The sequence below is a fragment of the Lepisma saccharinum genome, chromosome 7 (assembly GCF_977018435.1).
Source record: "Lepisma saccharinum chromosome 7, izLepSacc3.1, whole genome shotgun sequence".
Classification (NCBI taxonomy): Eukaryota; Metazoa; Arthropoda; class Insecta; order Zygentoma; family Lepismatidae; genus Lepisma; species Lepisma saccharinum.
The window spans coordinates 51,753,436-51,770,706 of NC_139235.1; the positions used below are offsets into that span (position 1 = coordinate 51,753,436).

Consider the following 17,271-nt stretch of genomic DNA (forward strand, 5'->3'; position numbering starts at 1 on the left):
AAAGACTTTTTAGAAATAAACTCAGAGGGAGAAAGAAGTAAGGAACTTACTTGCATAGCAGCTTCAAATTGATGGCACATATGACCACTCTCGCTTAATTTTAAAAATCTAAATCTTCAAATGAAGATGTTCAACTCACAATTCATGTTCTATAAATGAATTACACAACTAAATGAAATACTCAGTGAAGCAGTATACATAATACTGGCTTTTTCTTTTAGATAGTTGATTTCACTTGGCAGCTACATACTATTTATACTATTCTTGTATTATGATTTATAATTTGTACTGATGACAGCATCTATTGCATTATTGTAATGCTTAATGATGAATAAACATATTGATTGATTGATTCAGTTTTAATTCAAGTAATGCATCTTTCCTTTCTTCCGTTCAACTAAGGCCATATGGACCTCTGGACCTCCCCTCCATGGGGGAGTGCAGTGCACAGCAGTCGCGGGTCTGCACAGGTTTTTTTTCTTTGTCGTTCCACTATACTCTCTTTTGAATTTGATAATATTTCGATTGGTTTTAATAATATTAGCAATTTTAATGAGCTTTACACCCAAAATTAATATTATTAAAAATATTATATATTTTTAGTGCAGATGTGCAGTATTGTTATTTTACATTTTCAAACCTCCTTTTCTGAAATGTTTATATTCCAGTAACAATATTTGCTAATAACTATACTCATATAATTTATATTGAAAATGTAATTTCAGTTTTCCTTTCTAAGAATAATAGATGTCCTGGAATTGAGTAAGTCTGTATGTCTCATCGTGCACTTCGAAATGTATTCAGTTACACTTACAACCTATCTCTTTGAAATCAAAATATTTCAGAAAGAAGAGTTCCAAAAGAAGCAATTATTCGATTTCATTTTGATGCTACCAACTATATCCCCTGCAGTACACACAAACACTCACACACACACACACACACACACAATACTTTTCATAATAAAGCTAGTATTTAGGTGTAACATTGATTGTGCTTACACAGTATAAATGCTAACATGCAAATGAGAAGTGCAAAACAAAGTGAAGTCTCATTTACAATATTTTAGGTACTCACAAAATTTCTTGGTGTACTACAATGCAAATATTTGAAAGATAATAGTGCATAAAACCTGTAACTGCAGAGTACGATTAAAACAGTATGTATAAATGTATGTGTTGCCAAGTGAATTAGAAGCAAAGTAATTTAAAATTGACATTTGATTTATTTGTGTAAAATAATATAAATTACATCTTTTGCTGCCAACAAATATAATATTACACACGAATTTTAGTGACTGATTCTCTAGAACCAATTGATCATTTATTTAATAATATTGTTATTTAATATATTTGTTTACAAGAAATATAGAATTCTTATTATTTTATACAAAGAAGTAACTTTTTAACCATGTATATGACATGAAAAAAAATATTCTCAAGTTATGAAAACAGTAATATGGAAAAGAGAAAGGCACTGAACGTAAATTTAAGAAAGGAAATAATCTAGGGATCTGTACTGACTGACAGCAATAATTCATGATTAAGATAAAACCTTACTAATTTTATTTATTACGGTAATTTAAATTGAGACAAAGCTATTAAAGAACTTGATCAAATGTGGTTTATTCAATGAAGCTGCTAATTATGTCTTTTCTGTTTTCATTATATGCTTTTCATGTAACTCTTCAAGAAAAGAAAATATCTTTTCCTAACAATATAAAAATATCAAGTATGAGTATTGTCTCTAATATCTTTTCTTTTACAAGATCATGAAATAATAACATTTTCACGATGTGTGTTTATACACAAGCACTTTCCAACAGCAAGAGTAAAAATAAATTAATGATTACACTCTATAAATTTTTTGCACCAACACATTCTACATGTAAACCAAGCTGCACACACACACACACATACTCTCCCCCATATCTTTCTCTCTCTCACACACACACAAACACACACAATAAACGTACATAACAAATAACAAGAACAGCTGAAACTCTACATCAGTATAGTCGATATTGTCATTCTAATTAATTAATTGAGCAACAAAATTCAGAAAAAAACATGAAAATTTACATACAATTAGTTGTATACCCAGCTGGCCTATTTGTTCTAATTAAAATTTCAATTGGATTGAATTGGTTTCAATTGGAATTGGATTCTATTGGATGCCCAATAAAGGTATCAGAATGAATTGGTTTCAATCAGAATCTCAACTGAAACCAATTGGAAATGCAGGACAATTTCCAATTAGTGAATTGTATCCAATTGTAAGTTTGTATATATTGCAGAATCAATATGTTATAAATTCATTTATTGACTCAATGGGGCATTTTTACTTTAACCTAATTTTTTGCTCTTTTCACATTTAATATGAATAACAACATGTCAATTTATAACTGAAACCGTTTGTTTTTCGATTTCCATAAGTGTGCTATACAGAATGAAGCTACAGACCTAAAAAACATGTTCATATATTTGAAAAAAAAAAAAGTATGTGAAAACTTTCCTAAGTAGCAAATTCCACTTGCTTTTCCAGAGATTTATTTTAGTTGCTATATATAATTTCTCCATTCCATTTCCAGTTCTATAGATAAGAATTTTTCATTACTTGTAATAGTAGTGTTTATATATACAAATATACTGAAAACAATAAAATACTTTCTAATAGAAACCAATTCATCACACAATTGACCAATCAGTTCCAATTGAACACAATTCATTACAATCGACCAATTGGTTATGATAGAGTGTCTAAAATGCAACAAGGACAAGTTCAAAATATCTGAAGCAAAAGTCTGCAATCAAAATTTTGGAATTAATTGTTACCACTTGGTTCAATATTTGTAAAAGGCCAAGAATATAACAATAGTTCTTAAAATACAATAAAGGAAGGTTGATGAGATTCAGTGTTCTTTTAGAAGGTGCGAGTATCTACCAAGTTACAAAAGCAATTGCAGTTATTAAGGTTTGATGGATTAACACTTTCACAGAAAAGCAAGCTCATATAAGTATTTCTAACTTATAACTATAAGTGTACTTCTTGCCATTATTTAGCACAAATAATAATCTAAAATCTCACTCAATTTACTGTATATTTATGATATATCATTTCTCATAAAGTTGGCATTTAGTGTCTAACTAATTATGAACTCATTACATTCATAGATTAATATTGTACTGCCTATAGAGTTTCTGACAAACGAAAGTTTTAATCCACTGTGATATAAAAAGCTCTAACTGTAGATTATAATTAAATAGTATCAGCAATAAAAGCATACAATTCAATGTGAATTGGCAGAGAGAGAAAAATGGCAAGTAATGTATTAAGATAATAATAATATATTAATTACACAAGTGTACCATTGAACTTTCCACTATCACAAAAACAATTACACTCATAGAAAGAGCAGTACCAACACTTCTTTTAATGAAGTTTATTTCTTCAGATTACATTAGATTAACATAAGGATTGTGTGTGCATGTATGTTTGTGATCAAATATTCTGATCAAGAGATTCTTATGACTTAATTTCTTTTGCATTAGCTTAGAATCAAATTACAATTAATTAATTGCATTATGTCATTTCAATTGTGGTCAACAGTGCCTTTATTTTAAAAGCTTGATATTTGATAATCTATCAAATGAAAAATTAAACTTCAATCCCCACCCAAAAAAAAAAAAAAATTAAGAAAATTTTATGATCTTGTGCAAATAAAAAGCTTATAAAAATGTGTTATGTAATACTTGATATGTGTTGAAAAATAACAAAATCTGATTTGGAGTACTTTTAGTGCACAATTACATCACTTCATCAATTATTGGTCTCTACCTCCAAACAAGATTTAAATATAGTTTGGCACTTTTCTCTTCATAAAAGAAACAACAAAAAATTCACAACTTGAAAGTATAAATAGTTCACAGACACACAAAAGTAAATATAAACATAATAACCTAACACAACGGGTGTGCCAAGAGAGGAGGATTTGAAAAGGTTTTTTTTAAAAAGTATTTTATCTTGTATTATTAAAAATGAAGTTCATTTATATCTTTAGAATTTCAAAGCTGTCTCTTTACAGGCTGCATAGCAGATATGAAAAACTGGATCCATTTAAAATGAAGACTGTTGCAACTGCAATTTTATTGGAATATATTACCTGCAAAAATGCAATTATTCCAACACAGAATGAGAATCAACATACATCGAAATTCTCTAGATGATCATATATCTTACATAAGACTCTTTGGTTGCAATATGAGACACATGTGGTGGGTGCCACTCATCAAATTTCACTACAACAAACTAATATAGAGAATAATACAAGACATTTTTAATTTAATAATAAATTGAGAATTGACTCTATGCTGACATATTTTGTTCTTTGAGAAATGCTTTTTGAATACACTTAAAAGATATATCATTCTATGTAAAATTGAGCAAAATTTCTAATAAAACATTAACACATGAGGGTTACTTCAAAAGTTTTGAATACTGTGTGTGATTGACAGGCACGATAATGCAACTGCTCTGATTGCCACACATGTTTTCAGATAGAATTCAATCAAGTACGTGGGCTGTAAATTTAAAAGTGGCACCACTCTCAGAAAAAGGTGATAACACAGTGCATGTGCAATCAGAAAGTGAGCGTTGTCAGTTGGGGGCCATGTGGACGTGTGTAGTACCAGAAGAGGTTGATGCAGTGCTGAAACATGTTCAACGATTTTTTTTTATCAAAATTCAGGTGGCCTGTGGCAAAAATGCATGAGAATGTCATCATCAACACATGCATGAAAACTGCAACAATAATACCTACCCATACTTGATAGTTGCACAATGGTGACAATATAGGGAACTCACTGCAGTGCAGTTCAGCTACTGAAAACAGTAGACACAGTTGGGCTACTAAAAACAATAGAAAACATTAGCAGTACAGTTTAGCTACTGAAAACAGTAGGTGTTTCAAAACACTAATTGATCTACTGAAAACAGTAAGTGTTTCAAAACACTAATTGATCTACTGAAAACAGTACACAGAATTTTCAGTAGGTATTAGAAACTATTTTGGGCCATTCTCACTGACACATCCCAACCTCAGAAATGTACTTACCCATTGTGCAACTATCAGATAAAGTTAGGTATTGCTGCTACAGGCTTTGTGTACCCACCACACACTCCTGACACCAGATTTGATCTCTAAACAAAAGAAATCGCTCTGTGGGAAATGATTCGGGAAGTTTCTGATGAGGTAATCTGAGTAATGAAATGCAGGAACAATAATGGTGAGCTGATGGAGATACAACACTTGCCCAAACATTAAACCACTGTGAGAAATTAAAAAGGAGTTTTCTTTGAAAGCATGTAATGTATTTTCTAAAACATATTGTATGTATATTTTGTTGACAAAACCTACAATGGGTAATAGTTTAGAAATGAATCTCATATAATTCATAGATTTAGAACATATACATCCAGAAAGTGTATAAGTTTACTTACAATTTATGGATTTGGATGTTTCACCCTGTTAAAACCCTCCAGAATTTATTTTCTGGGCACACCCATGCCTACATAATACATAGAATAATTGAATTAACAATTTAATATGAATACTAGTTAGCAATGAAGTATTATTTACAACTATTTAAATGCACATATAAAATAGCAACAAATGTTCATGGCACAACATAAACTTACAATTTTTTTGAGCAATATAATATTCTACGATTGCTTGTATGAAAAAAATCTGAACATATTTATTGGTTCTAATGCCTAGAAGGTTTGGAACTCCTAACATTCTAGGCTGATTACATACATAAAAATAAAATTTAAACTATAGGAAAATAAAGTATCATGACCTGGTAAAATTGTTTACATAATTCACAATAAGATTTACACATATATGATGATATCCCTACAGGAAATTACTATTGTTTACAGTACACAAATTCTACTGTTTTCAAATGCCTTCTACTGTGTACTATGAAATGCACTGAAACCCAACTGTAGGTCTACTGGACTGAAAATACAATGTGACTCCAAGAATATATAGTTTAATTCTTGACAACACATTTTCAGTGATTTAGAAGTGCATTGGAAAAACAGTACATGAACTGAATCATATCAGTTGTCTTTTTTTTTTTTTTTTTTTTTTTGAGCATGGAATTTTCATGGCTGTGCAATGCAATTGCAGAAATGAGCTGATCAACATAGTCAACAGTATTTACTTGTTGGTTTTTCAAACATTGGAAGTCAGGATTTTGTTTAAACTAATATTTTGCTGTTTTTGTTTGAATATAGGAAGAAAAATATGTAAGTTTATGTCTAAAACAGTATGTTCTTCAATTTTCTACAAGTGTGTTAACCGCAATAAAGCTACACACTCAAAAGCATGTTCACTATATTTGATTTTTTATTGTGCGGTGTAAGTAGCAAATTCCACATGCTTTACCATACATTTATTTTAGTTGTTTATTGCATTTTCAGTTGTATGTATGTATAAGATTTCTTTTCATTACTGATAATAGTACTGTTTTCATACATTTTACACAATAAAAGATGTTAGTTGTGCAATTATGTTATGAAGACATTAAGAATACAGTTCAGCTACTTCAGATAGTAGACACAGTTGGGCTAGTAAAAAAATGTAGAAAACATTAGCAGTACAGTTCATCTACTCAAAACAGGAGGTGTTTCAAAACACCAATTGATCTATTGAAAACAGGAGGTGTTTCAAAACACCAATTGATCTATTGAAAACAGGAGGTGTTTCAAAACACCAATTGATCTACTGAAAACAGTAGACAGAATTTTCAGTAGGGACAAGAAACTATTTTGGGCCATGCACTGTTCAAAGATGTAAAATAAAAATATCACATATTTTCATAAAATGTTAGGAGTGAAATTTTTTACATAACCCCCCAACTTGTTATAAAATGAAAACAGTCTACATAATATCCAATAAATTTTCATCATACTACATGTAAATTCTTTGATGAAGATATTTTAGTTTGAAAACTATCAACTTATGTTTTTCTCTCTACCAAAATATTGTTAATAAAGTATCAAAATGTAAAGAATACAGCATTTCAAATTCACATTGCAAAAGAAAACTACAAAATGACACAAAAAATCATGTACTTAAAATTTTCATCTCTACTGTTAAAAAATTAGTTCCTTATTACTTAATTTCAACAAAGTAATGTAAACTAATTGCTTCATGTCATTTCAATTGTGGTTAACAAAAAAAATGGCATTTCATATTCTATCTACAATTTTATAGGAATCTTATAGAAATATACAGATGCTAAAGTTTTTCTAAAAACATTTGGATATCAATATTACATACCAATACTTTGCATTACATGATTTATTTATTACAGTGAATACATAGTTACTTTGTATTATTATTATGTGTTCTTCATATCAGAAAACATAATTTGTAGTCACTGTTGTGTGTGAAATTACAAACAATTTTCACATCATGATGATAATTAGTCTTATAAAATTTGGTCTGTAATTGTAGACAACTCCATGTATTCTACAACGATTACAAGTCATCTCAACAATAAATATAGAACTAGAGGCACAACCATTTCAGGCTTACTTTCAATGCATCCATAGTAAAATAATCAAGAATGCAAATTATAGTTCACTCAAAATGAAATACCTTTTCTGCACTATGTTTGAAAAATGAATAGTGCAGATTAAACAGATTTGCCATGTTCTATTTACGTTTTACAGCAAAATGGTGTTCATTTGCACTGTTGAATTGAACTATGGATGCTGACCATAAATCTAAACAATTCTTGCACATACCTCCCAACAATAGTAACAACAATGAAAACTTCATAAACTATTGTAAGTTTTTTGTTACAAATACTCGCACAAATATCTTGTGCATTATATTCAATATTCGATGAAGCTAAAATAAAAAAACTTGTCTATCTACCTTCTGGTGTATTTCATTATATCCACATAACTATAACTGAAAATGTAGTAAATATTGCAATGTGGAAACCTTTCTTTAATTTCAACATGTGTTTATTTTTTAGCAATAAATTATTACAGTTTTCTTGATATGTCAATTTAGTGAGACATTGTTCTTAAAAATGTGACATGCTTAAGTGCATTGTTCTAAGCACACGATTGTATTTAAATTAAATTAAATTTATTTAAGTTATCATATGTATTGCATTCTATTACTGGAAAGGAAATGCATGTCGCACATAGGCCTTTTCAAATTTATCTAACACTGCTTTTTTTACAAAATGTTCTAAAGCAAGAACTGATTTCTCTTTACTAAACTAACTGAGCTATGTAATATGTCATAGAATGATGTATGTCTAAAACTGAGATTTTTTTAATAATGAGACTTCATCACGAATTGCAAACCAATTTCTGCTAAATGTATACATGTTTTTCAATGACAAAAGATTAGTGTGAAAGAAATCAAGATTGATCTAATTATTTTGATTTCCTTACAAAATGTTCGTTCTTTTCATTCTAGTTCTGTACTCTACATGACCACCCTTGCACAACATTATAAGACTGTCACCAAATACTGCAGGTAAGTAGTGACTTGCTTGTAGGTGGATTATAATATGGGTGGAAGTACAGTGGCCTGAGATGTAGCCTATTTGCTTGTCTCAGGCCAACCCTCATGACCTCCATGGTTTCCAACCCTGATGTGGCTCGTTGGAGTGCCTCTGTACTGTTTAGCCATGAGCGATGGTTACGGATTTAAGAAAGAGTTATTCTTCGACAACAAACCAGCACTGCTTTCTGACATTGGGATGACGGCAGTCTTCTGACCCTTCGGAATCTTGGCTCTTGACTTGATGTTTGGTTGCAAACCTTTCACGATGTTCTAGAACAAAGAACACATGTACGTAAGAACTTGACAATTGTAGCAACAATTCATACTTTAGTATCTTTGTAGTATTCAATGTTGAATAATAAATACAAAAATTGCTGGAAAGTCTCATTTCCACTACCAATTGTTACTTTTGTTCCTTTTTCCCACATACCAATACCAATACTAATTAATAATAATAGAAATAATAGTGGTAATAAAGTTGATTGAGTTTATTTTATGATTTAATCAAATTATGAATAAAATTTGAACACATTATCATTTCAACGGGTCAAGATATTACTGTTTACTACACTATAACTACATAAAAATTTTACTGATCTGATATATCTATAAATATCTTATAACTTAGTGCAATATTCTACCATTTTCTTATAATTTTTATGGTAAATTAATATAATCTCCATGCCCTATTTTTTAAAAGTAAATGTCTAAACACAGTGAAACCTCGATTTTACTTTGGGATTTATGGTCTCTCTGGAAATAATAAAGGAGGCCTTGGCAGCCTCTAATACCATCATGACTAACAATATTTGGACTCCTTATAGATAGGGTTTAAGGTAACACAGAAATGTGTAAAGGTGGAAAATAAAGGGCTTGTAAAGAGGCTTTATAAACCATGCACAATCCATTTCAATCAAAAAATTTGTCTGAATTTAACATTTCCAACCAATTGAAATTACAGCAGTGATGTAAATTTCTTTAGCACAGAAGCAGATTCACTTTTGTCACAATTTCCCAATGGTTTGGCAAGGCACTGTAGATGGGAGATACAACTCCATCCTCCACCCATTTTGCTCCAAATGTCTAAAAAAACGACAGTTGAAAGGCTAGAACAATGAACCTTCCTGATTGCAAATTACAGTTGTGAGGAAACTATTCAACATAGAACCTTGCAGTATGCGGCATCATGTAAAGCAATACAAAAAGAGGTTTTTTTTTTTTTTTGTTTTTTTTTTTTTGTGCTGAGTAATTAGCAAAGATGACAACATTACAAGAGAGAGCACAGTGCATGGTGTGGTATGCGGAAACAAAATCGTCAATGTCAGTCCAAAGACATTTCAGATGTGCGTTTGAACGGGAGCTACCAGACGTAATGACAAATAAGGCTTGGTATGCAAGTTCCTAGCTACTGGGAGTGTTGACCGACAGTCAGGTTCTGGCAGAAAACGCACATCTCATGAAACTGTAGAGGTCATCAGGGAGACCTTGAGAGAAGCCCATCAGTCAGTTTGCAGAGTGTCACAAGAGCTGAACATCCCATGCTCAACTGTTGACAAGGTGCTGCATAAATGTCTTCGTCTGTACATATACATTGTTTAGGCACCGCAGCCATAAGACAATAAGACAGACCACAACACAAACAGTTTGATATTGAGATGCTGGAAAGAATCGAGCAAAACCCAACTACCTGAGGAATGTGATTTTCAGTGACAAAGCACACTTTCACACATCTGGGAATGTTAATTGGCACAAGGTTCTCATCCTGGGTTCTGAGAAATGCCATCATGTTCAGGAACATGTCAGGAAATGCAAAAAGGTGAATGTGTGATGTGCAATGATGAAAGACTGAGTTGTCAGAACGTTTTTTCTTCATCGAGAAAACGGTAACCGTGAACTGGTATTTGGACATGCTTGAGCAATTTGCTGTTCCTCAGCTCCTTCCTCTCCAAATGTGATCTTCCAGCACGATGGTGCACCACCACACTGGAGTTTGGATGCTTGTATGTTCTTGACTTTCTAGACGGAACGCTCCCACAACAATGTATAGGACATGATCGACCAATCAGATGGCCACCACGATCTCTGGACACGAACCCTCTGGATTTCTTGTTGTGGGGTTATGCAACAGACACGGTCTACACTTCACCTGTTCATGACCTTCGTGATCTCCACAGGAGAACTGAGAATGCCATCAACTCAATCACCCCTGACATGCTAGTGTGCACATTGGTCGAGATCAAGTATTGGCTAGACATTTTCAGGGCTACAAAAGGAGCCCACGTAGAAGTGCACTAAATTACTTTTTTAAAAAAAATCAGTTGCTTTACATGATGCTGCAAACCACAAGGCTCTATGTCAAATAGTTTCCTCAAAATTGTAATTTGAAATCAGGAAGTTTTCATGTGGACACCCTGTAGAAATAGCCGTGGTGGCTCAGTCGGTAACGTATCTGACTACCATGCTAGAAGTCCCGGGTTCGATCGCTGGCTGGTTCAAATCCGGGAACTTTTCTAACGTTGGAAGCGGCCCCGGCACCCACCCAGCGTCTATTGACATGGGTACCTGGTGGAAACCTGAGGGGTAAAGGCAGTCAGGGGCATGATGCTGATCACATCACCCCTACTTACGACCGGATCAAGAAAGTGTGGGGCGTTACCCCCACACTTTCGCCTTCGTGGTGTGTTGCTAAGTACAGGGGAGAACTTTACCTTTTTTCTTTACCCTGTAGAACTAACTACTTAAAAACAAATCATAACTTCCCTTCCTATGCCATAAAGGACCTGGCCATAACACTTCAATTGCCCTAAAAATTTTAAATAAAACTTTCTACATAATTCCTTGCAATTACTATTCTCAATTTTAGCTGTTCTCGCAAATGAAATTGCCAGTGGATAAGAGACAATTATCAGCTTCTATAAGCATGTAATAAATGCCAATTGTAAGAATACAAGATCTCATGTGTGTTCCATCATTCAGTTATCACCATCAAATCAGTAAGGTTCTGCAATTTAAGTGACTAGCTTCCTCTGAAAGAGTAAAATTAAAGAGACACTTCTATCACAGTCCTCCACGACAAACAAATCCCTTGATGGATAAAGAGAAATTATGTGGATGTATAAAGACATGTATTCTATCTAAACATCAAATGCAAGAAATTAAATTAAAGAACTAGAATGTAATTTTCATATTTGAAGACCAGCATGATACCTTACTAAACAATAAACAAGATTAAAATATTCAAAATAAAATTAAAGACTGGAGTAATATCCCCTTCACCTTCTTGTGTGGAAAACTGCTGTAACATCAAAAAACACCAGAAATATGGTACACATTCTAAGTAGTCATAAATCACTAACGTGTAATTACTTACATCTTTTATTGATCCAGGTGTTGCAAAAACATAGTAAATGGCATAACCAGGCACCCAGAGCATAGATGCTAAACTCATGCCAAAGCCTAATATTTCTGCCCAGGTAGGATATTGATACGATTTTCCATAAGTTACAGGTGAATACTGTACAATGTAAAAGATGAAAATTCCCTAGAAGAAAATAAAAATAATGCTTACTGAGAATCATAACACTCTCTAATCACATACAAGATCACATTCAAACATTAATTTTATGTAACAGGTTCACACTATGATTTCTGCTTATTGTCAGGAAGAAAAATCCAATAAAGTATGGTGAGGAATAATAATAATAATAATGCTTAGTTTATGTTACTCAACTTCCCAAAGAACCTTTTTTTAATCTTTCCTATTTCAAATCGATTTAAAGACTGTGACAAATGTACTGGGGTGTGCCTCCCCTCTCTCTCACACATATAAAGAGTGTCCCAACAGAACACCACAAACAGAACAAAACACAGACTTTGAATTGTGCCATTGTTTTGTTGTTGAGTTGGAGGCACTGTTCTTATAAATTTAAGTACTGTTGTCTTTTGTGGTTACAAAATGGTTGTGGCCTCATTTGAATGGTGTGAATATTCAACACTTGTGATTCCAGCAGGTTGACGCTACCTGCCACACCTCCCATGAGACGATTACCTTGCTGCACGATAAATTTCCAGGCCAAGTCTTTTGTGCAATGGCAACCAGAACTGGCCAGCAAGGTCATGTGACCTCACACCCTGCAACTTCTTCCTTCGGGGGTATGTGAACTCGCAGGTTTATGAAATCAATCTCTGAATCCTACCAGAACTCAAGGAGGAAATCCAACCTGTCATTGGTCAGATATCTGTGTAAGAGTCATCAGTAATTTCATCAATAGAGCCAATATGACAGATATTGTTTTTCATACTTGACTGGCAACATGTACCCTTTGTAATGATGTAGAAATGTATGACATTTCATGAAAATAAAAGATTTTTTTACATTATGAAATCCAGCGTTCTTGTTGGGACACCCTTTATATCCAGGACTGATTGATAATGGATAATGAGAAAAGTTAGATAAAGCCCTTAAAGCTACTGAGAAATCTGATTACCAAGAATCAAGTACAACATATGAGGAACTCCAAAAATTATTTACACAGGTCAGAGGTGTGAGTCACTTCAACTCAAAACGTGTGTCAGAGAATTAGATTATGTCTTGAAAATGTAGACAACACTTTCAGTATTTACTGTAGTTATATTAGACTGAAAACATTAGTAAGAATCACTACAATATTAACATCCAGTTCGTATAATTAATGAAAAGTATGCATAATGTATTGTGCCTGCAGTTGTTTCCTTTTGCTTAGCAATTAAGCTTGTTTAATGATAGCAGTTTGCAACAAAAACATAAATAAGCAAATCGTTTCACAAATGCAAATATGTAAAGTGTCATTTAATGACATCTTTAACCTGGACAACAGAAACGCGCCAAGCAACAAAACAACGAATTCCAAAAAGGATGGTTGCAGTGGCTACCGAAATTAAAAGAAAATAATGTAAAACAGCTTTGCAGAAAACGTGAGTACCTTAATTATCTATTACCGCGTCTCTCATTCCCATAGTATGAATTTAACCTGGAGTTGGTCAACATGTTAGTGCTGCGCTAACATTGAAAATTATCTGCTTTTAGTACATATGTTATAAAACAGAAAGCTCTTTGAAACACAGTCTAGCTGTCTTTTGTTTTGTTACGGGTGGGAAAATATAATAGGGTGGAGCATTCAATTTCATTAGTAGGAGCTGTGCTGTGATCCTGTCAACACATTGTCTGATGTTAGAGTGACGCTCACGTGTTGACCAATCACGGGACTGTTGTTTTGCATTTTTTATTTTTTTTTATTTATGAATTGTATTGTTCTTCTTGCTTTTAGTGTCCTTTTCATGATGGGAAATACTCACATATTGTGATGGTTAATGGAAGATACAGACTATGAAAGTGTACATGAGGAACAGGGGATATTCTTGATTCAGAAGATAGTGATGTGGAGCATTCTGGCATAAGTGATCATTACGGCAACAGTGAAGCATCAGCCAATGAAGATGACAATCAAACTCAAGGAAAGGTTCATAGACCACAGTGCACTGCCATTCAATTTTCATTTAAGCACAAAATGGATTAATTTTTTTGGACCAAGAATCTGTAGTGAATAAAATGTAACATTAAATTAAGCATATATTTATACACAAAGAAGCATATTTTAGATTAAAATAAACAATGGTACACACTGAACAGCATATTACAATTGAATGAAAGGCAATAATACTCAATACATACCACCATTACTGATGGAGCAAGAACCACCCAACAGATATACCAAAACATATTTGGACGAACTCCCATCATCTGGTGCACACAGTCACAGAACTTCTTTGCTCCAAATATCCATGAAATGGCGATCGTTTGGAAAAAGCATACCCACAGAAGAGACATCCCACTAGCCGAGTAGAAGTCCATTAATTGGAAGAGGTAGGCTCCACCCTAAGAAAAGGTGAAAGATAATCACAAATACAATCTCTACACAATCAGTAAAAATAAAATCCTGCAATGGCCCATGGTTCAAAACGAACAGAAATTCTGTTCATAAGAGATTAAAATATACAGTGTGTTTTAAAAGTCCTGCAGGATTCTAAAAAGCTATAACTTTAAAACTAAGGTCTATTACAATGAAATATTTATTTTACTGGGAGAAGAATTTTAAATTTTGTTCTGCCCACACTGCTGAATTGAATTGAATTGTTGCTTTAAGTCCACTTTATGCACAGAAAGGCTAATCGGGACTAGACCTACAGGTTAAAGTGGGATCCAAACCATTGTGCCATGTGCCTCGACCGGGTATCCCACACTGCTCAATGACGTGTGTGCAGGTAATCACACAATCATGTCATTCCAAGATGACATCGATGCAGGAAAAATATAAGTGCTTGTTATGCCTTGCTGGGTTAAAATCTTGTGTTTTGGTGCAGAAGGTTCCAAACAATGGCTGGAAAAACACCTCCTGCACAGACAAATATCCAGAGATGGTACAAAAAGTTTAAGGCTACGGGATGCGAACCAGATTTGCCATATCAGATTGGAATTCTCGGATTAAAACAAAGATTGCAAGAGTGTTTGGATGTGAATGATCCCCAGCTGAAGATCTCGCAATTAACCAAACCACTTAAAACATTAATTTTAAAGTTTTTCCTGTGCAACAAACAATATTTCATTGTATAAGCCTATCACTTTAAAAGTTATAGGTTTTTAGAATCTCGGAGGACTTTTAAAAATAAAACACACTGTACATAATTACTTCATGAAAACATAAACACCATTATTTGCTTTACATTGAAACATAATGAGTAAGAAGTACAGATGTTTTTAAATGTTATGTTTTCTCAAAATCAGTGTTATTTTCCCCAAAAATGCAAGTTTTTATGTATCACATATTTCTGCCAAATATACCTACAATTATACATTTATTGTGGTTTTAAACTAATATTTAAAATTGTAAGTCATATGGCCTATGACTATTCATTAGTTTCATACATTGGAACCAATTTTTGAGGAAGTTTATTTATTTCTCATGCAACAAATACCAATGTTATGTCACCAAAATTGGTGTTATTTTTATTTCACTTTTCATTGTTAATTTTGTACCAAAAATTCCAAAACTTATTCTCCCACTGTGCTTTTAAACTAGTATTTTAAATTGTTGGTCACATAGCGTATGCCTTTTCATGAGTTTGATACACTGGTGTAGATTTTATTTTTTAGATTGTTACTTCTTGTGCAATAAATACTGACACTGGACTCCTGTGCAACGGTAGGTTAGCGCACGATCTCTGTCAAAATTGCACCACTTTGATTGTAGTTTTTAAGATACCTTTTTTTTTTTTTTTTTTTTTTTTTTTTTTTTTTTTTTTTTTTTTTTTTGGGACCTGCCCTCAATTTTGTTTTAGTTAAGGGGTTTATCCCTGTATAACATGACAGGTCGAAATAGCTTCTGTGCTGAAGTATCCATAATACACAAATCAAACAATGAACCCACCATATTGCTCTGTGATGCAATGTGAAAGGAAGGTAAAAAATTGAGGGAAACATCCATTTACATGTGGTTTCGTGTAGCTGTCAGAATTATTCTATGTATAACATGAATTATAGTTTTCTCTTAGATAAAATGTTGGTAAGCATATATGTTATACATGCACAAATATGGTGTATTTTATTTTTTAAGTCTAAATAAAAGAATGTTGGATTTTTGTGGCATTTCTCATTGTTTAAGCAAAAAATGTGTTGAAATTTGCAAAAAAGGCCACAATCTGCATTGTGTTACTTCACGATTTTGAATGTGTGAAAAATATATATTCAGAACATGTCATTGAACATTCATAAACACTCTTTGCAGCAATTAACATTTTTCCGTGTTAACATATTTGCAAGAGATCATGGTTCGTAGTAATAAGATAGTAAACAGGTACGCACCAAGAATGAGCTTTCCCTTAGTTTTGATGAACAAAGACTATACAAAATAGCCTTAATTGGATTCTAGATTATGCATGCAGCAGTTAGAAGCACCTCTTTATGACCTCAATTATTAGGAGCTCATAAGGGATATCACCAGACCATGATTGAGTAAGGAGAGGTCATAAGTTTCGCTCAGCTTGTGCTAGGATAAGATCAGGCTTTCAGCTTCCAGGCTGGTTTTCTTTTTCTTGCACTGTACTTCCTAGATCGTGGTTTGGAAAGGGAACTTGGTTCCACTTAGACTAAGCCAGGATCAGTTCGCTTGGTTCATGCTCTGCAGTTGATATCTGGCAGTCGACTGAGCTCTGAACATCTAGAAGCAAGCAGTTTTTATTGGATTCTGTTGACTCCCGAGCAGGAGTCAGTGGTGAAAAGTGGAACTAATTATGCTTCTGAATTGACATCTATTGGTTGCATGGTGTGATTTGCTGAGCGTGTTGCTTCTCTGCTGGAGTAATGTAGTACTCCAAATCATAACATAAAATGTGTAACTTGGCAGGGGCAAGAGGGGCACTTGCAATATTCAAGTTCATTAAAATTTACAACTTAGAGAAACAAAGTAATAAAGAGTAATATTTGTGATTTCGTAAAACATTCCAGTTATTCTGCAAATAATCCTGGACTCTATTTTTATGAGATGGAAAGTTTTTCAAATCTCTCGTCCCAAAAAATAAGCTCCAGGTTTGATCCTGCCCCCTCACAATAAGGCCCCCAAGTCTGATTCTTCGCCCTA

At 33.1% G+C, this 17,271-nt stretch overlaps 1 protein-coding gene across 2 annotated transcripts in view; it reads right to left on the reverse strand.

Annotated features, from left to right (window-relative positions):
- Positions 1–229: 229 nt before the first annotated feature.
- The window catches only part of LOC145989854 (sodium- and chloride-dependent GABA transporter 1-like), a 239,803-nt gene continuing 222,761 nt past the window's right edge, over positions 230–17,271 (reverse strand). For both annotated transcript variants that reach the window (XM_083125312.1, XM_083125313.1), the window contains exons 10-12: positions 14,310–14,513; positions 11,970–12,140; positions 230–8,869 (exon numbers count right to left, since the gene is read on the reverse strand). In XM_083125312.1, the coding sequence (XP_082981438.1) occupies positions 8,735–8,869; positions 11,970–12,140; positions 14,310–14,513 (510 nt within the window). In that variant the 3' untranslated portion in view covers positions 230–8,734. The remainder of the gene's footprint in view (positions 8,870–11,969; positions 12,141–14,309; positions 14,514–17,271) is intronic.